A 19,855-nucleotide genomic window follows, 5' to 3' on the forward strand; every position below is an offset into this window, starting at 1 on the left:
CAAAGGCAGCAGCTATTCCCTCTTCTTCCGGTCCTCTCTCCTGTTCCTGGGCATGATGGCTGGCACTCTGGCTGCCACCTTGGACAGTGAGGAGGAGGCCCCTTCAGGGGGTGGTGGGAGGTGATCAGGGGGGATCGTGGAGCAGGTCCAAAGCCAGCTCTGGACTGCCCTTCTCCAGCCCTCTTTTACATGGCAGAGAAAGAAACTTCTATCTAGTTTAAGCCTCTTTGGTTGTTTCCTGTTACACACAGCTGAATCTAATTCCAAAACATCTCTCTTTTCAGCAAATGCCAGCTAATTTTAGCACAGGCTACAGAAAGGAAAATAATGAAAAATCAGTCATCAAAACAAATAATAAAACATGTCCTAAGTCAAGTATCAAAGACTTCTGCTGAGTACAACTAATAAACATAGGAACCCCTCCCCTGCCAAAACCAAAAGAACACAAACCAAAAACAAAAAAGGCAAGAGAAAGAATTAAGCAATGATGTCGTCAGCCATAGTTTGCCTATTAGTTTTTTCTTAAAAACTTAATGTATGTGGGTGTGCAAAGCAGGCACTGTGCTTGCTGGGTGTGGTTGAGGCTTGGTTTAACTCTTCAGGGAAAGAAATTTGGCCACAGGTACCGTGAGTCAGTCCTCCCTCTGAAGACAGTGTCTGAGGGAAACCCTTGGACGCACTGAAAGGGGCCCGTATCAGTGGGCACGTTTATTGGCTGCCCAGCATGGAAATTTCTTCCCGTGTCTGGGGGTCCCCCTGCCTGGAATGAGGGTGCAGTTGGTTGGTTTAGCTAACGTAATGCATGGCCCTGGGCTCCACTTTGGGAGGGGCTAACTCGAGCAGGGGCAGGGGGATTCCGTTCTTGGGGTGCTGGTCACCCGGAGGAGTCTGGTCCCGGGTCCCAGGCTGGTTGGCGGTGGTGACCTTGCAGGCGAGGTGCTGAGTCATGTTGGCTCTGCTTGGGCCGCAAGCCCTGAGCTTGGGTCTCGGCCCTGCTGGCGCCTGGTTCGCTCTGCCCATTGTTAGGGGTCTGAGGAAGACGCCCCTGCGGTAGGTGAGGGGCTTCTCTGACCAGCGTTGTCGGGGCAGGCGGCTGCCTGAGCGGGGGTGGGTGGCAGTGAGGGGCTCCGAGGCTGCGGAGTGGTGGGCATGGAAGGGACGGTCTGTCAGGACGCTGCTGCCCGCTGGGCAGGCCTGTCTGCTGCAGAGCTGGTTCCAGGAGGTGAGGGCTCCCATCCCATGGGCCTTGCATGGGTCTCTTGCCCACCTCCTTGGCGTTCGCCTCTCCACCTTTCTCTGTCCTGCTCTGTCCCCAGGGCACCACTGTTCCTGTGGCTCTAGCTTCCAGCAGGATTCGGCCAGTGGGAGGCACTGGTAGGACAAGGGTGGAGAGAGGTTCGGGTGTTCCCCCCAGGCCCTGTCCCGCCCAGGACCGCAGTCTGCTCATGGCTGTGCTCCCGCCGCACCCCCAGGGACGGCTCCCCCCGTAACCCCTTCACTGGCCCTGACAACCCATCTCCTCCCCTTATCCCTGCAGCCCAGGAGGGCCCCGGGTGCCTCGACGCCCCCCATGCTGGTTTCCTTAAGGCCCACATCCAGGTGACCATCCCTTCATGGAATGCTCTATAAAACAGCTGAGTTTGCCTTAGTTTCCAGCCAGGACTCTGGTTGACAAAGGTCTTTGGTTTTGTCCTGAAAGCCCAGCAGCCTGTGGAGTGTCTCAGACCACAGCTAAGGACGAGACCCCCACGTCTCCCGCAGCAGAGGGTACGTCCTCCAACCCAGGCGGAATGAGCAGCTCCGAGGGAGACTGGGCTGCCTATCGGAAGGAAGGAGGGGTCTGGCCGAGCTGCTGGCCCCGGGCCCCTCCCGAGAGGCCGTGGGAAGGGGCAGGGCCCTGGTGGTTTACCGCAGGACGAGGGTGTGGTGTCCCTTGGGGTGTGAGGTCAGACCGCGTCAGGCCCGCCCTGGGGTCGGCTTCAGCAGGTGGCTTTCGGGGGACACAGGCCAGCCCATAACCCCCGTGCAGGCAGCGGTGAACAGACACACAACCTCAGCCGTCCTGGAGCCAGAGGGGAGAACTTGAGAAGGTGCCGTGATGACAGGTGTGTGGTGGGCAGGGGGGCGGGGAGGGGGCCACGCGGGAGAGGTGTCACCAGCATGGGTCCCGACTGATGGGGGCCGTCCGGGGTGTGGGCTCCTTCCCTCCCGTGTTTTCCTTCTTGAAAGGGAGGAAATTAGGAAGGATTTGGTGTCGTCCCTCCCCCACCTTGTTCTGGTTTGGGGCAAGTTCAGTGGCGGAGCTCAGAATGTGGCCGAGAGAAGACGCATGGGGGACGGGGGGGTGGATTGGTGCTGGGCTCAGACCTTCGAGGTGGACCCGGAGGCCTTTGGGGTTGGGGTGTCTGGGGCTCATGTAACTTAGGAGCGTGGCTTCATTTCGATGTGTGAATTGTGTGGACGCTGTGTGCTGGGAAGGAGACACAGATGGAGGTTTGGGGATTTGGTTTTAATGTAATCAGATGAATGGGTGCACATCTTCGGGGTAAAAGGGTGCTTGAAGGCCCTTTTTGGAGAGCAGCAGCGTCCACCCTGGTGTCGGAGGAGTCCAGCGGTTCCTCCTGTTTCGCCGTGTGGCCACTTGGTGGCCCTTCCACACGGGGAGGCTTGTGTCCTCCTCCTGGGTAAGTTTTTCTCTGTCACCTTTTCATTCCTGTTTCCTTCCCCTCCGTTTTCTCTGTTCTCTTCCCAATTATTTTATTAGTTGATACTGGGCCTCCCGAATGGATCCTTACTTGTTCTTATCTTTTCTCTGGCATTTTCCATCTCCGTTTTTAATTCTAAAAATGATTTATGGGGGTGGTACTGAACCAAACTCAGGTGTGCTCGCCCACGAGTGTTAAAGCCGACCTGCTGACACCAGGTCGCGGTGAAGGAAAGTGCAGCGTTAACTTCAGGGCCACAAGGAGAACCCGAACTCCCTCAGGGCTTTCAGGGGGGGTTTATAAAGACAGAGTGAAGGAGGGGGTCGAGGGGTGTGTGACCAGCTCTTGGACGTTATTCTGATTGGTTGGTGGTGAGATAAAAGGGTGATGTTTCCGGAATCTCAGTCAACCTTCTGGTTCCAACCTGTCTGGGGTCTACGTGCTGGTGGTCAGCATGCAGTTAACTTCTTCCACCTGGTGGGGGGGTTTCGGTATCTGCAAAACAGCTCAAGGATACGGCTCAGGATGTTATCTACAGCCCTTGAGGAGGAACTAAAGGTCCTTGACTTGTTTTATGGCTAAACTATTATTATTTCGTCTTACTTGACTTTTTTCCTTTGTTTCTGCATTTTCTCATTTCTCTGATTAAATTTATTCTTTGGAATTCAGGGAAAGCCCAGGAGGCTAAAGTTTTTCTGCCAACAAGAGGCAGGCAGAGGTCATGGTCTCGGACGGCCTTTCCTGGGAAGGCCCCATAGAGTCCTTGCTGCTCGGTTGCAGGAGTATAACTTACAGGTCGTAAAATCCATGCGCTGTAACCACACAGTTCAACAGTTGCTCCTTTAAAAATACCAGACTTTGTTTTTTAGAGTACTTTTAGGGTCACAGCAAAACCAAGAGGAAGGCACAGGGGTTTCCCGTGTACCCCCCGCCCCGACGCGCACACGGCCCCCCAGCAACGATCCCACCAGACGGGACCTGCACCCACACCTCGTCATCCTCACCCAGAGTCCATAGTTGACGTGAGGGTTCACTCCTGGTGCTGTACACTCTGTGGGCTTAGATGAACGTATAATGACACGTATCCACCATCGAAGCATCGTCTAGAATAGTTTTCCTGCCCTAGAGTTCCTCCACGCTCCACTGATTCGTCCCCCGCCCCCACCTTGAGGTGCCGTTGCTGGGGTGGGAGCAGCTGTCTGCCCAGGCGCCGGCCCCCGCTGGAGAGAAGAAGCCTGGGTTCTGGGGCCCAGCACCCCGGAGAGGGTGCCGCTGGGGGGCGATGGCGAGGGGAGAGGCAGGGCAGGTGCAGGGGGTCTGCACACAGCACGGGGAGGCCGGCAGGCTGGAACAAGGGTGGTGTTGCTTTCTGGAAGCACCCTGCACTTCACACTCCTTCCTGGAGATGATTTAGTAAAAACCACAGAGTGGAGGAGCGTGGGGTTGGAATCCCGGACTCTCGTCCCATGTGTCATTCCTCCCGATGGGAAGGACCGACGGGCACAGAATTCTGTCTAGCAAGGGTCCTCGTCACCACTGTCGGTTCTGACCAAGCACAGACACACACACACGCACACGCACGTCCTCACGCATGTGCACCCCTGCATCCCTCAGTGTTTATGGGGCGCCTGCTCCACGCCAGTCACCACGTGGAACAGTGTGCCCCTTCCCGGCGCTCACGATGTGGGAAGTTTAGGGGGAGGGAAATGGACACCAGCACTCTCAGCATCCGTCTCCAGGGCCTGGCGCGCTTCTGCCCCGGGGTGACCGGGATGCACGCAGGAGTAGACCCGGTGGACCACCTGCCCACGTCGGGGAGGGGACGCACAAGATGACAAGCAGGACGCAGGGGTCGGCTGGCAGCCTGCTGGGTGGGGACAAACGTAATGAGGGAAAACAAGACACACTTGAGCTGGTGATTGAAGGTGATTGAAGTTAGGGAAGTTGGGACCGGGAAGGCTCAGTGAGAGGCCAGGAGGAACTAAGGCTGGGTCAGCAGCTTTGTGCTGTAAACGACCAGACACAAAACATTTCAGGCTTTGGGAACCATGTGGGCTCAGACGGGAGTCTTCACCTCTGCCCCCGAGGCTGTCTATAGACACGAGATGGGTGGGCCCTGATAGAGACTCACTGACAGATGCTGGGGAGAGGGGCCAATTGGAGCGCCGACCCCTGGAATGAAGACCCGCGGGGTGGGGGCGGGGGGGGGGCAGAGGGAGGGAACTGTGAGGATATTCGAGTGAAGAGCTGTCTGAGTTAAAGAGGCAGCACGTGCAAAGGCCCTGGGGTGGGAGTGTGCAGCTGCATTTGAGGGACGGGCGCCAGCTGGCTGGCCGGGCAGAGAGGACAAGTGGGGACGCAGGAGAGGGTCAGAGGAGTGTTGATGCAGGACAGACTTTGGCTTGTGTAATAGTAAACATTGGGAAGGGAGGGCCGTGGAGAATTCCAAGGCCCAGTTCCTAATTGTCTTTCTGTGGTTACACCAAGTCTGCTTCTTGCCTGAGGCAGAAATAAGAGCCCGTTCTTCTCTTTTCCTACAAAGAGAGCTGGTGTTGAGTCAAGAGACAGACTCACTGGGGGAAGAAAATCCCCAGCTGGTTGTCGTGCCCCTGCCTGATGCAGACCCGGTGAGAGCGCAGGGCAGGTGCCCTGCCCAGCACCCAGCAGAGCGGGGCCAGGAGGGGTGGGGAAGGGCCCCCGGTCTCCCTGGTCCAGCGGTGGCCTTGCCAGTGGGTGTCCCGTGACCTCCCAGGTCTGCCCTGGCTGCACCAGGGTGATCTTGGCTCTAATGGGGAGTGGGCATGCCCTTGGGGGCTGGGACCCCCACATGGCCTCTAATCCTTACAAACTGAAGGGTGGGCACGTCCTGGCGTTTCTGACGAAGCTGAAGCCGAGTCCAAGGCGTATCAGCCTGCTGTCACAGTTTTCCTTTTCATTGAGGTTAGTGACCACGTGGGCAGGGGTGCAGCTCCACCAAGTCTTACCTGGGTGAACTGCTGTGTCACCGCCCCTAGGTCGGGAGGCAGAAGGTTTCCAGCCCCCAGAAGGTCCCGTGTGTGCGTCCCCCTCCCCAGCCCGAGGGAGACACTCTTCTGACTGCTCTCATCTTGCAGTGGTTTTGCTTGTTCCCAAACCTCCTCTGAATGGCATAATTCAGCACATATTCTTCGGGCGTCTGGTTTTTCGCTCAACACAATAGCTTGTTGTTGTTTTCTAGTTCTATGCCGTGGTTCTCAAGAGTGTCATCTGGGGTCCCCGAGGGTCTCCCAGGCCCCTTCAGGGTGTCTGAGAGATCGGAAGGAGTTTTGCAGTAAAAATGCTAGTGTGTTGTCTGCACTCTCTGCCCTGGTTTTCCGGGGAGTGGGGTAGAGTTTGCAGAGCCTGCGACATGAGGCTTCTCGAGACTGAACGAAGAACAAGACGCGAGAGCCCGGCTGCTCCCATGCAGCCAGGGCACAGAGACTCACGGTCAGGCGAGCTGGCATCGTCCTTCTCACTGTTTTTCTGTGTCAGGAAATATGGTTATTTTTATGGAAATATTTATGTAAGCACATGATGATTTATTACTGTTATTTTAAGTGAATTGATGAATACACGTTTTTGTGTTTTTTAAAAAAATTTTGTCTTGTAGTAGGGATACTATTTTATTTTATTTATTTATTTATTTTATTAATTTGGTTGTGTCGGATCTTAGTTGCGGCAGGCGGGCTCCTTAGTTGTGGCATGCATGTGGGATCTAGTTCTCGGGCCAGGGATCGAACCCGGGCCCCTTGTGTTGGGAGTGCGGAGTCTTAACCACTACGCCACCAGGGAAGTCCCAAATACACTTTTTTTGTGTGTGTGTGGTACACGGGCCTCTCACTGCCGTGGCCTCTCCCGCCGCGGAGCACAGGCTCCAGACGCACAGGCCCAGCGGCCATGGCCCACGGGCCCAGCCGCTCCGCGGCACACGGGACCCTCCTGGACCAGGGGCACGAACCCGCGTCCCCTGCATCGGCAGGCGGACTCCCAACCACTGCGCCACCAGGAAAGCCCCCAGACACACATTTTTGGATGTCAGTTTTCCTTTCTCACTTGGTCAGAGTCAGTGGATGTGACCGCAGAGATGAAGTTCCATGTGCTCCTTGGAGACCACGGGGACCCTCACGTCTGAGCTGTGCTCCCTGGGGCCTCACTGCATGCAGGCCTCCCCCCACCCCCCCGCCTTTGCTTAACACCGTCCCGTGGTGGGCATTTGTGTCATTTCCAGCCTGGCTCATTGTGGACGCTCATGGGCAAAGCCCCACTCCCCCTAGGTTTATGCTTCTGCCCGGGGGCTGGGCTGGTGGCCCTCTGGGCTTGGTGACCGCACTGAGTCAGGGCACCTCAGCAGACAGGGGCTCTTTCGCGGGATCGTCCTGGGGTCCCACCAACACATGCAGCGGCAGCCTTCCGTGCAGGCCCAGCGCGTGGCCCCTGAGGGGCTGTGTGCTGGGCAAGCAAGGGGACCGCTGCCCCGGGAGGGCCACGCAGGGGGCCGGGAGTCTCAGCAGAGTCCTGAGGATGAGAAGGAGTGGCTGGACGGCGGAGGGAGCGTGGTCAGCTGAGGGGCCTCTCTGGGCCTCTCGCGGTGGTTGAGATTCGGGCAAGGTTGGCTCCGAGCTTGGGAGGAGTGAGCGAGGGGCTGGAGGAGGGGAGGGCTGTGGGGGGGGGGGGACTCGAGGTGGTGAGCAGGCCACGTGGGGAGGGAGCATTAGACTACCCTACCGGCCACAGAAAGGCGGTGTCCAATGTTAAGCAGGAAGGGACACCCTTCCTTTAGATTGTTATTTACTTTTATTTTTAACTTAGACTTTTAATCCTGAGATAATGGTAGATTCACATACAGTTGTACAAACATACAGAGAGAGCCCAGGTATCTTGTACCCAGTTTCCTCCAATGGGAACATCTTGTAAAACTGTCCTTCAGTATCACAACCCGGATAACGACATGGATTCAGTCAGATGCAGGACGTTTCCAGGACAGCAGGGTCTGTCCTGCGGCCCCGTGATGCGCACACTCACTTCCCTGCACCCCGACCCCCTCCTTAACCGTCCCAGCAACCACTAATTGGTCTCCATTTCTGTAATTTGTCACTTCAAGAATGTCATATAAATGGAATCATATAACATCTAACCTGTCGGGCTTGGCTTTTTTCATCCAACATAATTCTCTGGAGATGCGTCCAGGTCACTGTGTGTGTCACTAGTTCCTTCCCCTTTATTGCCGAGCTGTGCTCTCCATTTGGACCTGCTGCTTTGTTTAATCATTTACCTGTTGAAGGATAGCTGGGTGGTTTCCAGTGTTTTGCCATAAGCTTTGTTTATAAAGCCGTTATAAACATTCACGTACAGGTTTTTGTGTGAACATTCTGTGGGAGCATTTCTCTGGGGAAAAGGCCCAGGAGTGCAATGGCTGGGTCGTAACGTAGTTCTGACCACTCTGCCGGAGTGTTCTCCGGAGTGGCTACACGGTTTCATGTTCCCCCCAGCTAAAGCCCACGTGCAGCAACGAAGACCCAACGCAGCCAAAAATAAATAAATAGATAGACAGATAGATTAAAAAACCCCCAAAACCGGCCTGGCTGGGGGTGGAGGGTAGGTGTGTGAGAGGTGGGGGAGGGAGGGGTGGCTGAGGCTCTCAGGCCCTGGTCTGTCCCTGATGGCCACTGTGGAAGGGCAGGGCTGGCCCGAGCCCCGTGGGCAGCTCCCAGGCCTGCTCAGGCCTCTCAGCTGCCCACCTCCACGCCTCTGGCAGCAGGAGGGCCACTGGGACCGAGCAGTCTGGACCAGCTGCTCCGATCTGGGTGGGGACTCCTGCTCTTTCTGCTGCCAGACTCACTGTCGGAAAGCAGAAGCAAACTCCAGCCTTTGGACACCCTCCTTCCTGACCTCAGGGTCAGCTGGTCATTTCCTGTTAACCTAATCTCACTCCACACTCCTTTTGTCAGCAGACAGGCTACGTGGTGGCTAGCTGAGCTCCTGGCTGCAGCTTCTGCCCAGGGAGGGGTTGAGAGAGGAAGGAGGACCGTTGTGCGTGTGAGAGAGAAAGAGAGTCAGGGAGGGAGGCCAGCGGAAGGCGGGCGTGGCTATGAGCACCTGGGTAGCCTCAGTTTCCTCATCTGTAAAGTGGAGCAATGTCTCCACCTTTAGAGGAAATCGGGGAGAACTGGAGAGCCTGTTGTTTAAAGGACTCAGCATATTTTAGGAGCCCAGTAATATGTGCGACCATTCTTATCAGCAGTAAACTGCTGAAACAGTACTGTATCTGTGGGGCATCGTCCTCATGACCTAAGTACCCCGGAAGGTTCTGCCTCTGTAGGAATTTCACAGAGGAGGGGTCAGGCCCCAGGAGGGAGGCCTGAGAGCCCAGGCAGGGGGCAGGTGCCTGGGGAGACGCGGGCACAGTGAGGTGAGCCCAGGCTCGCCTCCACGGCTCATCAGCAGCTGACGTTTATTAAGCAGCAGCTGCATGCCAGGCTCCCCGCAATAACCCCGCACGGCAGTGATTATCTTTAGTTTTACTGCTGGGACACTGAGCTTGAGTGAGGGGAGTGACTGACCGGGCCCGGTGAGCTGGGCAGGGTTGGTGTTTGAGCCGAGGCCTGGGTGCTGTCCAGGGCCCTCCAGCTGGTCCGGCCCATCTGGGGGTGGCCTTCGTCTAGGCCACCTGGCCAGTAGAGGTCTGGATATAGAGGCCTGGACCGCAGGGGCCCCCGGCCCCATTCAGTCTGGCTGTCTGTCCAGCTGCGAGGCGCTGCCTCTCCCCTTGGAGGGGTCTGGGGGCCCGGGTCCAGCTGGGCGGAGTCTGGTGGGGAGTCTGCTCCTCAGGGGCCAGGCGGCCTTGTCCCTCGGCGTCCTGGCCCACTGCCTGGATGTTCCAGACCTGGTGGGCGGCTGGGAGTCTGAATGGGGTGGCGCGGGGGGAGGGGCCGGGAGCCAGGTCTGGGCTCGGGTTTGGGGGGAGATGGTGTGTGAGGGCTGGTTGGCCGCCAGCCACCAAGGACCGCCCACCCAATGGTGCGAACCTCAGAAAGGCGCTGGGGGGCTTCCAGCTTCACTGCTGTCGCTTGCTGTCACCACATCAATGAGTGCCCCCGTCTTGTGTGTCCTGCCCCTGCAGCCCACCTTCCTGTCCCCCGTGTTGGAATTGTGGCTTCTCTACTCCTTTCCTGACATTCAGCACATGTCACTGGGCCGCCCCAGGCCGTGGAAGCTTCTGTGTGACTCTGACTGCTGTCTGTTACAGCGAAACTTAGCGATGCTCTGGACGGCTGTCCCTAGGGGATGGGTTTCAGGCCCAGTTAGATGCCGCCCAGAGCAGCCAGGTCTCCTCCAGCGTGTCTGTGTGGGCAAAGCGATGGTTCTAGAACACACCTCCTGCTTAGAATCGTTTACGGTTCCCATTGTCATGCAAGGAAAGTCTGAAATCTGCCCCATGTCCCTCCGATGTCTGTGCTCTGCGGACCGCCACCTCGGTCCCCGGACCCTGCCCTACTCCCCAGCACGGACCCCAGCCCGGCCTCCGCACAGGCTGCTCCCCATGCCTGGAACACCCATCCTCACCCAGCACCTTTCACGAAGGGGGGTTAACTCCCACCCATCCTGCAAGACTGAGCCTCAGCGGCCCCAAGTCTGAGTGAAGCCCAGACTCGGGGCCTCACCCAGTTGGACGGTCGCCCCGCGCCCAAGCCTGTTTCCCAGCTCGAGACGCCGGGCTGTCTCTGTGCTGTGGGAATCAGTGAAGGCAGCTCTTGGCAAGACATCGTGACCCTAAATTGCTAAGCAGGTGTCCGATGGTTGTTCTATTCTGAAAATTATTTCAGGAAGCCGGGGATGAGCTGGTGCGGGGGGCTCCGAACGGGAGGCTAGGGACTCGGGACTTTCCTGCTGCGATGGGAAGTCCCTGGCAGCTGGCAGGAGAGGGAGCGGAGCCAGGGTCAGGGTCAGGGTCCTGGGCAGCCACAGTGGGCCTGGCCTCGCCAGCGCCTGGACTGTGTCCTGCCCAGCATAGGGTTCAGGGCTGGCCTGGGCGCCCCTCTGCTGACTGCCCCCCACCAGCTCTGAACACAGAGGTGGAAACTACACACCACGTGTAACGATGGCCAGCGGTGATGGTGGGGGAGCGTGGAGGGGGCCTTTCAATACCAGCGGCTGTCTCAGGGCAGGGCGGGGGCCACCTTGTTGGGAGGGGACTGGTGGCCCTGGGAGGGACCATCCAGGAAGTAGAAACCTTGTTTTCTCTCCACAAAAGCAGGAATTCCACACCATGCTTGGCTTCACCTTGGTCTTTATTCGAAGCTAGAAGGTGGCAGCCGAACAGGGCACCTCCCTCCAGCTCTGTCATCCCACGGCTCCAGGACCCTGTCCTCCTCCCCCGGCAGTGGCCCGACCGGGTCTCCGGTGCTCACACGAGGCGGCCTGGCACAGACGCGCCTGGGTGAGGCCTGGGTGAGGGCAGGGGCGGAGAGTCCTGGGCGTGAAGGCAGCCAAGTCCGGGGCTCAGCACGCCTGACAGCACCCAGAGGCCTGTGGCTCCACGGGGCGGGGCCCGCGTGCCCCGCCCCAGGCCTCCCCTCCTTCCCCTCTCGGTCTCCACGCCAGAGCGTTGCCCTCCCACCCACCGCACCTTTGCCTGCCCCCGCTGTTCATCCTTCAGGCCCGACCTCCCCACGTGTCCGGACCCCAGTGCCCTGCCTTCGCTCCGTGCTCACAGCCGCCTCTCCCCACAGCCCTCGGCAGAGAGCGTATCCCTCAGGACTCGTCTAGGGACCCTTCTTCCTCCCCTGCTCGACTGGAGGCACCCCAAGTGTTCACCAGCCTGTACTCAGGGCCTGCGTCCTGCCGGGTGTGATGTGCTCAGTAAATACCTGTCCTCTGGACGGAGAAGCGTAAGGACGGATGACTGGATGGGCAGACACGCTGGAGGCCGATGGATGAGAAGATGGACGGATACAGGGGTGGCTGGGTGACTCGGTGGGCGCACTGACGGCCTGGGTCGGGATTCCAGCACCGTCACTCACAGCTGTGTGACCTTGGCGAGAGACTTAACCTCTCTGGCCTCAGTTTTGTCATCTGTGAAATGAGAGTGAAACAGTACCTCCTCATAGGTTGTGAGGTTGAGGGTGAGCTCGTGTGCCTGTGGGTACGAGTGTGTGTGTGTCCCTGTGGGACGGTGAGCTCGAGTGTCAGTGTGCACGAGCGTGAAGGCCTTGGTGCACACATGAATGTGTTTGCGTGAGCATTCATGAGTGAGCATATGCGTGTGTGCGGAGGTTCGTGTGCAGTTGTGAGTCTAAGTGTGGCGTGTTCACGTGTGTGCATGATTGTTTGGGGTCCACAGGTGAGGGAGGGCAGTGAAGGCATGTGTGCACAGTGCGGGTGAGGCAGAGTGTGCCGACCGTGTGCGTGTGTGTGAATTGACGTGAAGGGCGCATGTGACGGTGTGTGTGCACATGTGTGTGTGTGTGTGCACGTATATGTGTGCGTGCGTGTGCACCGGGGTTGGTGAAGCAGCTCCCGCCTGCATCCGGGGAACCAGAGTCACCCCAAACAGGGTCCCCGTCTGGAGACTGGATTTTTGGCCCCACCCCAGCCCCCTCCTCCCAGCCCAGAAGCTGGAACAGAGGTCAGGAGGTCAGGGGCTGGAGCCAGGCCACAAGGGGCCTGTCACACAGTGGGACACGTGCCCTGAAGGCCGGGTGCCCAGGGAGTGTTGCTGGGGGAAGGCTGGGTGCCCGTCTGCTTTACCACATCTCTGCCTGGCGATGAGAAAACGGAGGCTCCCAGAGGTCAGTCCCTTCCCGGGTCTCACGCTGGGACAGGGCAGGGGTTGGAGTGCACGTGAGTCAGGCGCCCAGGCTCTCTCCCCGCATCTGTCTGCCAGGGATGTGAGGCCGCGTGACCGAGAAAACCTACTTGGCCTCGAAGGAGAGCAGTGGACACGGCCCTGAACCCCGCCCCCCACCCCCGCCCAGTGAGGCTTTGCTCTCAACCCCTTGAGGGCTCGAGTCTCTGCTTTGATTAAGAGGCCCTCCGTCCCCCGAAGCAAGACCCAGCCCGGGCTGCAGGGGCATCCCTGCCTGCTGACGGTGGTCTCACCTGACCGCCTGCAGGGTAGGAGTCCCATCCCACCCCCCTGCATCCTGGTTTAAGAATAACTCTTAGCCCCGGGCAAGTGGCTTTCCATATGTAATCGTGACACCCCAGAGCTCAGAGAAGTGAAAGGCAGCACCTGGGGCCCGGCTCGCAGGGGTCAGCTGGGAGTTGAGCCGGAGCCCGGCTCCAGAGCCCATCACGGGTCAGGTCCACAAGCCACAGGCCACCTGAGGGCAAGATCACGTCCAGGCGGGAGGGGCGGCCCCTGAGCTGGGCCTGCGAGGGTCTCAGGAGGGATGGGGGCCCCACCGCAGGCACAGGGAACACTGGGCAAAGGTGTGGAGGCGGGGGAGGGAGGGCTGCCGAGGAAGGCTCAGGCAGACCAGGAACTTTGGCTTTCGATCCGATGGGACTAGGGAGCCGTGGCAGGTGTTTGCGCAGCGAGGGGTCGGCTGTGCTCAGGGCTCTGGGCTGGCCGCGAACTGGGGGGTGGATGGGAGGAGCCCAGGTGAGAGGCAGTTAGAAGGGCCAGGGGTAACTGTCACAAGCTTGAATGAGGGTGAAAGTCACTGGAGGAGGAAGACACCAGGGGACACGCAGCCGACGTCAGAACAGCCCAGGGCGCTGAGGAGAGCCGCAGCTGGGACAGCCTGGAGGGAGGGGCGCGCAGGCAGCGGGGTGGCATCACGCACAGGCCGTGGGGTGGCATCACGGGCCCCGCACCTGGCAGGCGCCCAGTACAGAGACCATCCATGGGAGGAAGGAGGCCATCGTGGCTCTAGGTCAGCACAGGTCATGCTTTCTCCCCGTTCCCACAGCTCTGCCTTCTACACCCCCTGCCCGGTGGCCCCGGAAGAACCCCGCTGGGCCAGCAAGGGCAGTGCCAGCCTAGTCCCGTGTCTACCGCGCACCCATATGGCTTCCTCTCCATCCACCCTCCCCCTCCCTGTCCTTATCTTTCCCTCCCGTCTCCATGGCGACTCACCACCCAGGCTTGCCTGCATCCCAGCCTCTGCCAGGGATTCTGGGCCCGGCTCTGTCCCTCCCTCCGGAGCCCTGGTTCCTGCAGTCCTGTCTCCTCCCCCTGGGGTGAGTCCAGAGGCAGCCTCCTCTTTCCCGACTGTCACATCCATTTTCCAGCCCTGCCGACTTGTGTCCTCTGGGGAGACCCCCCCAGCCTCCACTGGCCACAGCTCCGCCAGCCCTTCCGGGAGGGAAGCCAGCCTCAGCGCCGCCAAAGGTCTCCTGGGTGTCCTGCCTGCTCCCGGACCCTCTCCCGGACCCTCTCCTGGACCCTCTCCCCACGCCAGCCTCCCATGCCGAGGTCTGCCTTGTCAGTCATTTCCTTTTGTCACCGGCTTGGCAAACAGGCGAGTCTTTGGTCCTGAGACCTGGGGGTGGGGACTGGGTCTGCAGAGGGAGGATGGGGGCACCTGGAATCCAGGATGAAGATAGAAGTCTGGATTCCCTTCTAAATAACATTTTTGGGATTGTTTTTCTCCCCAATTTTCTCTCCAAGGAGAGAAAACAGAGCTTCATGGGCAACAGCAGCAACAGTTGGTAAGTGGCAGGGCCTGGCTGCAGGACTGGGGCCTGGATACCTGTCCCAGGGGAGGGAGCACGAGGCTGGGTCCGCCAGGCTGTGGAGGGAGGGATGGGAAAACCAGGTGGGTGCTGCAGCGAGGCAGATGCCAGCTCAGAGCTGGAATCTTCCAAGAGCCGCCTGCTGCCCCCCGGGAGGCCTCTCCTTATGGTCCCCGCTGCCCGAGGGAGGTAGTAGAAAGGATCCTCTTGGGGTATGTAGAGGTCATTGACCCCTGGAGGGACCCCCCCCTCCCCTCGCAGCAGGAGGCCATGGGGGAGGATTTCCGTGGGCGTCTGTGCCAGGCTCCGGGCAGGGTGCACCATCTTGTCTCTTCACCCCATCCTTCCCTCCTGGACCGTTAGAAATGGGGCAGACCTGGGCGGGAACTTGCCCAAGACGGCTCCCTCCAGGCTTCCCCATCTCAGGCTCCCTCTGACTGCTGCCCTGGGGTCCCCGCGCCCTGCACACCACCCCCAGGTCCCACGCACCATTCCCCAAGTTGGACCTGGGGCTGGGGTCCCGACCTGTGGCGCCCCGGGAGCCGCCCGCCTGCTCCATCTGCCTGGAGAGGCCGCGCGAGCCCATCTCTCTGGACTGTGGCCACGACTTCTGCCCGCGGTGCTTCAGCACCCACCGTGTCCCCGGCTGCGGGCCGCCCTGCTGCCCCGAGTGCCGCAAGACCTGCAAGCAGAAGGGCCTCCGGGGCCTGGGGGAGAGGATGAGGCTCCTGCCACGGAGGCCGCTGCCCAACGCGCTGCAGGTGCGCAGGCCTCCTCCCGGCCGGGGGCTTTGACCTCACACTGGGATGTCACGGAGGGAGGTGGAGTTCGGGGGGACGCTCCCCAGCCTGGGAGCTCAGGAAGCCCTGTCTCCGGGCCCAGGAGACCTGCGCGGTGAGGGCCCAGCCGCTGCTGCTGGTGCGTGTCAACGCCTCCGGGGGCCTCATCCTGAGGATGGGGGCCGTCAACCGCTGCCTGAAGCACCCGCTGGCCAGGGACACCCCCGTCTGCCTCCTTGCCGTCCTGGGAGAGCGGCACTCAGGGAAGACCTTCCTCCTAAACCACCTGCTTCAGGGCCTGCCCGGCCTGGTGAGGGCGGGGCTGGGCCGGGGGCTGGGGGCAGGGGCAGGGACCCAGCCTGGCTTGGGGAGGGGAGGGGGCCGGATGGGCCAACGGATGCTCTGCTTCTCTGCCCCACAGGAGCCCGGCGAGGGCGGCTGGCCGAGGGAAGGGTGCTCCGGGCAGGGCTTCCGGTGGGGAGCCAACAGCCTCACCAGGGGCCTCTGGATGTGGAGTCATCCCTTCCTGCTGGGGAAGGAGGGGAGGAAGGTGAGCGGGGAGGGGCAGAGGAGTCCAGACCGGCTCACGGAGAGGGGAATCGGGCAGGAAATCTCTGGGGGCTGGGACGAGAAGATGGGGCGGGCAGAGGCACCTGGGGGGCGCGGCAGGCTGACCCCTCAGTGTGCACCCCTGCCTCCACACAGGTGGCCGTGTTCCTGGTGGACACGGGGGACGCCATGAGCCCTGAACTGAGCAGGGAAACGAGGACCCGGCTCTGCGCCCTCACCTCCATGCTGAGCTCCTACCAGGTGAGGCCCCCCAGCCCCTCTGCCTGCCCTGCTCCGCTCTCGCCACCCACACTAGGGCCATCCCAGCCGGGTCTGGCCCTCCAAGCCCCGGGGACCGGGACCTTTACCCCGGAGGCCCCTGTGTCTGGGATCCCCGCAGGTTCTTGGGGCGCCCCTGCGAGGGGGCGCCTCGAGTCAGTGTGAAGGTCCTAAAGGCGGGTCGGAAGCCCCTGGGGCAGCTGAAGGTCTGTGGACCGTCCCCCTGCCTGCCCTCCACCCCTCGGGCCGGGCCAGCCCTGCCCTGCAGGCTGCGGGGGTCCCCGGGGCTGGTCCCTCGCACCTCCTGAGCCCCACGGTCTGCCTGGGGGTCCTGCCTCACCGGGGTCTTCCCAGTGTCTCTTTGCCTTCACAGACCCCCTTCCACCTTGTTCTCCTTGGTTCCAGATCCTCACGGCCTTCCAGGAGCTGAAGGATACAGACCTGGAGTATCTGGAGGTGAGGACACAGCTGCTCTTGGGGCTGAACCCTGTCCCTGCCCTGCCCGTGAGGCCAGGGGTGCCTTTCAGCTCTGGCCCAGGATTTTGTGACCTGGAGCAGGATTGCGGGGTTGGGGGCAGAGGGTAAACCAGGAGGTGCCTGGTTGGGGAGAGGTAGGAGGGTCCTGGGGCCAGGAGCCGGGAGGATGTCCTCCAGTGGCCCAGGGGGAGGGGAGGCACAGCCCTTGGAGTGGCCCAGCCATGACCCCTGTGCCCCGTCCCCAGATGTTTGTCCACGTGGCCGAGGTGATGGGCAGGCATTATGGGATGGTGCCAATCCAGGTGAGATACCCGTTTCTGGACTTGTCACCCCAGACTCCGACACCCCGGCTGCTGCTATCAGCACCCCTTCTCTTCCAGCACCTGGACCTCTTAGTTCGTGACTCATCCCACCCCAGCAAGGCGGGGCAGGGGCATGTAGGCGACATCATCAAGGTGAGGGAGGGGATGGGGCGGAGGTGTAGACGGGGCAGAAGGTCAGTTAGCCGGGGAGGGGTCCTGTCAGCGAGCGCGCTCAGAGCGCATCCCCACTCCTCTCTAGAAGTCGTCCGGCAAATACCCCAAGGTTCAGGGGCTGCTTCAAGGAAGGCGAGCCCGCTGCTGCCTCCTGCCGGCTCCCAGGAGGCGGTGGGCGAGCAAAGGCCACGGAAGCCCGGGAGGTGAGTGTCCCAGGAGCAAAGCCTCCCCGGCCTGCCCTCCTTCTCCTCCCCCTCCCCTCCTCCTCCCCTCCTCCCCTCCTCCCCCTCCTCCTCCCCTCCCCCTCCCCTCCCCCTCCTCCTCCCCTCCCCCCTCCTCCCCTCCCCCTCCCCTCCTCCTCCCCTTCCCCTCCTCCTCCCCCATTCCTCTCCTCCCCCTCCCCCTCCTCCTCCCCCTATTCCTCTCCTCCTCCTCCCCCATTCCTCTCCTCCCCCTCCCCCTCCTCCTCCCCCTATTCCTCTCCTCCTCCTCCCCCTCCTCCTCCCCTCCTCCCCCTCCTCCTTCCCCTCCTCCTCCTCCTCCTCTCCCGACACCCCTTTCTCTTCCTGAAGCCGGTCCTGCTTACCAGGCACCTCTGCATGAAGACTCTCTTCCTCAGACACAGATGATGATGCTGGCCACCTCCGCGCCTACGTGGCCGATGTGCTGAGCGCGGCCCCCCTGCATGCCAAGAGCCGCTGCCAGGGCTACTGGAGCGAGGGGCGCCCCGCGGCCCGGGGGGACAGACGCCTGCTCACGGGGCAGCAGCTGGCTCAGGAAATCAAGGTGTGAAAGCTCCCCAGCGCCCCAGGAGACCCGCTGGCCCCCGCCCCCCCTGACCCCCCGACGCTGTCTCCGCAGAACCTCTCGGGCTGGATGGGCAGGACGGGGCCTGGGTGCGCCTCTCCGGATGAGGTATGGGGCTACAGGGAGGACGCGGGTGGGAGGCGAGCCGGGCTCCCCGAGATGGAGCGGGGGGCCCGGCAGCGCCCACCGGGGGAAAGGAGGGAGGCAGCCGGGTTTTGCCGTGGACAGATGGCTGCCCAGCTGCACGACCTTCGGACGGTGGAGGCTGCCAAGAAGGAGTTTGAGGAGTACTTGCGGCAGCAGGTGAGCCTCGGGCCCCGGGAGGCCAGGCGTCCTGCGGGAGAGGGACCAGTCTTTGGGCGGGGGGGCCGGCGTCCGCTGGGAGGCACCGGGGCTCCAGGTCAGGGCCCCTTCTTTCTCGTCCATCACAGGACGTGGCCACCAAGCGCATATTCTCTGCGCTCCGGGTGCTGCCAGACACCATGCGGAACCTCCTGTCGACCCAGAAGGACGCGCTCCTGGCTCGGCACGGGGCGGCCTTGCTATGCACGGGGAGGGAGCAGACCTTAGAGGCCCTAGAGGCCGAGCTGCAGGCCGAGGCCAAGGCCTTCATGGACTCCTACACCGTGCGTTTCTGCGGCCACCTGGCTGCTGTGGGCGGCGCCGTGGGCGCGGGGCTCATGGGCCTGGCGGGGGGCGTGGTGGGTGCCGGCATGGCCGCCGCGGCGCTGGCCGCAGAAGCTGGGATGGTGGCCGCGGGAGCTGCAGTGGGGGCCACGGGTGCAGCCGTGGTCGGGGGAGGCGTGGGTGCCGGGTTGGCGGCCACGGTGGGCTGCATGGAGAGGGAGGAGGACGAGAGAGTGCAGGAGGGGGACCGGGCGCCCCTGCTGCAGGAGGAGTGACCGCCCGCCAGATGCTCCAGGGAAGGAGAGCTGCCGGGGGGAGGGGAGGGATGGGGGCCGCTGTTCCAAGGGCCCCTGTGTGCCACACCACCCTGGTTGAACGCCCCATCTGGGTGGTGACTGGTGACCGAGAATCGAGGAGACCTCAGGGCCGGCGGCAGAGTGTGAGCCTGGACAGAGTCTGGGGCTGTTTCCGTTGCAGACGACTGCTAACCTGCCTCTCTTCCCAGATAGACTGGACCCCAGGGTCTCCCGCCAAGATCGTGGCCCACCCTCCCCGCCCTGGCTTATTTCCCGAGATGGTAGGGGGGCTAAGCGGGCCCCATTCTGGAAGTCTCCCCTTCAGAGGCGGGAGCAGCCCCAGGATGGGTGACCTAGGTGTTCAAGATTGGGAGCCCTGATAAGAGGCTGGGGAAGGAGCAGGAGGGGCCCCCGGGCAAAGCCAAGGAGTCCGGGTGGTGCACGGTGGCCTGCCCCCCCGAGTGGAGACTCTTTCCAAAGCTACCCCAGCAGGACGGGGGCCACCCCCTTCTCCCGCAGCCCCGGGGAGCCCACATGTGCACCGGGAATGGGGTTCCCTTACGTGTCCCTCGTGGTCGTGCCCTTTGTCCAGCCTGGTCAGTGCCCATGTTCTTTGTGGAATGCCATCCCAGCAACGGGTCAAAAGCCAAAGAAAACACCTGTAGTTGCATTCTGAGCTCCATCGACAGCCCTCATAGCAGATTCTATGAAAGTCCTGGGGGGACACATCCATGGAACATGCCCGCCCCCCTCAGCCTAGGGGAGACACCTCCGTCCATGTTAGCAGGAGACCTGGATGCAGCCCCCAGGAGGACAGCAAAGCCCCACAAGGAGGGCTTCTAGGCTATTAGACTGCAAAGGATTAATGGGCGCGTCATACGCAAAATAAAATGTGTGTGCTTGAGTGTCAGCTTCCCAGTAAATTATTGAAACATCTCCTGAATCAGCCTACGTGGGGCTTTGGGGACAGGGGCGGGGAGCCAAGGTGCTCCATGACGGGGGCCTGTGGATGGGAGGAGAGACCGAAATTCCAGAGATGTGGGATCCGAGGGCAGGAGGGCTCAGGCCAGAGGCTGAGGGCATGGCCATCTGCTCAGGCTTGTCCACTAGGACTTGGGGTCCTGCTCCCCTGGTCTCTCCTGCCTCAGCTGACCCTGTGA

General features: G+C 61.2%; 1 protein-coding gene across 2 annotated transcripts; it reads left to right on the forward strand.

The window, feature by feature from the left end:
- Positions 1 to 1,976: 1,976 nt before the first annotated feature.
- RNF112 (ring finger protein 112) lies at positions 1,977 to 19,599 on the forward strand. Of its 2 annotated transcripts, XM_060133367.1 has the most exons (15): positions 1,977 to 2,105; positions 13,962 to 14,191; positions 14,341 to 14,381; positions 14,884 to 15,166; positions 15,288 to 15,494; positions 15,606 to 15,734; positions 15,890 to 15,994; positions 16,418 to 16,468; positions 16,735 to 16,791; positions 16,870 to 16,944; positions 17,051 to 17,168; positions 17,585 to 17,751; positions 17,827 to 17,880; positions 18,001 to 18,075; positions 18,204 to 19,599. In XM_060133367.1, exons 1-15 carry the CDS (start codon positions 2,099 to 2,101, stop codon positions 18,672 to 18,674), a joined length of 2,070 nt encoding a protein of 689 aa, XP_059989350.1. In that variant the 5' UTR covers positions 1,977 to 2,098; the 3' UTR covers positions 18,675 to 19,599. The 2 variants fall into 2 exon arrangements, with proteins under 2 accessions (XP_059989350.1, XP_059989349.1); XM_060133366.1 differs by having other exon boundaries at positions 16,735 to 16,944; positions 17,827 to 18,075.
- Positions 19,600 to 19,855: the final 256 nt, after the last annotated feature.

Source organism: Lagenorhynchus albirostris, chromosome 20 (genome assembly GCF_949774975.1).
Source record: "Lagenorhynchus albirostris chromosome 20, mLagAlb1.1, whole genome shotgun sequence".
NCBI lineage: Eukaryota > Metazoa > Chordata > Mammalia > Artiodactyla > Delphinidae > Lagenorhynchus > Lagenorhynchus albirostris.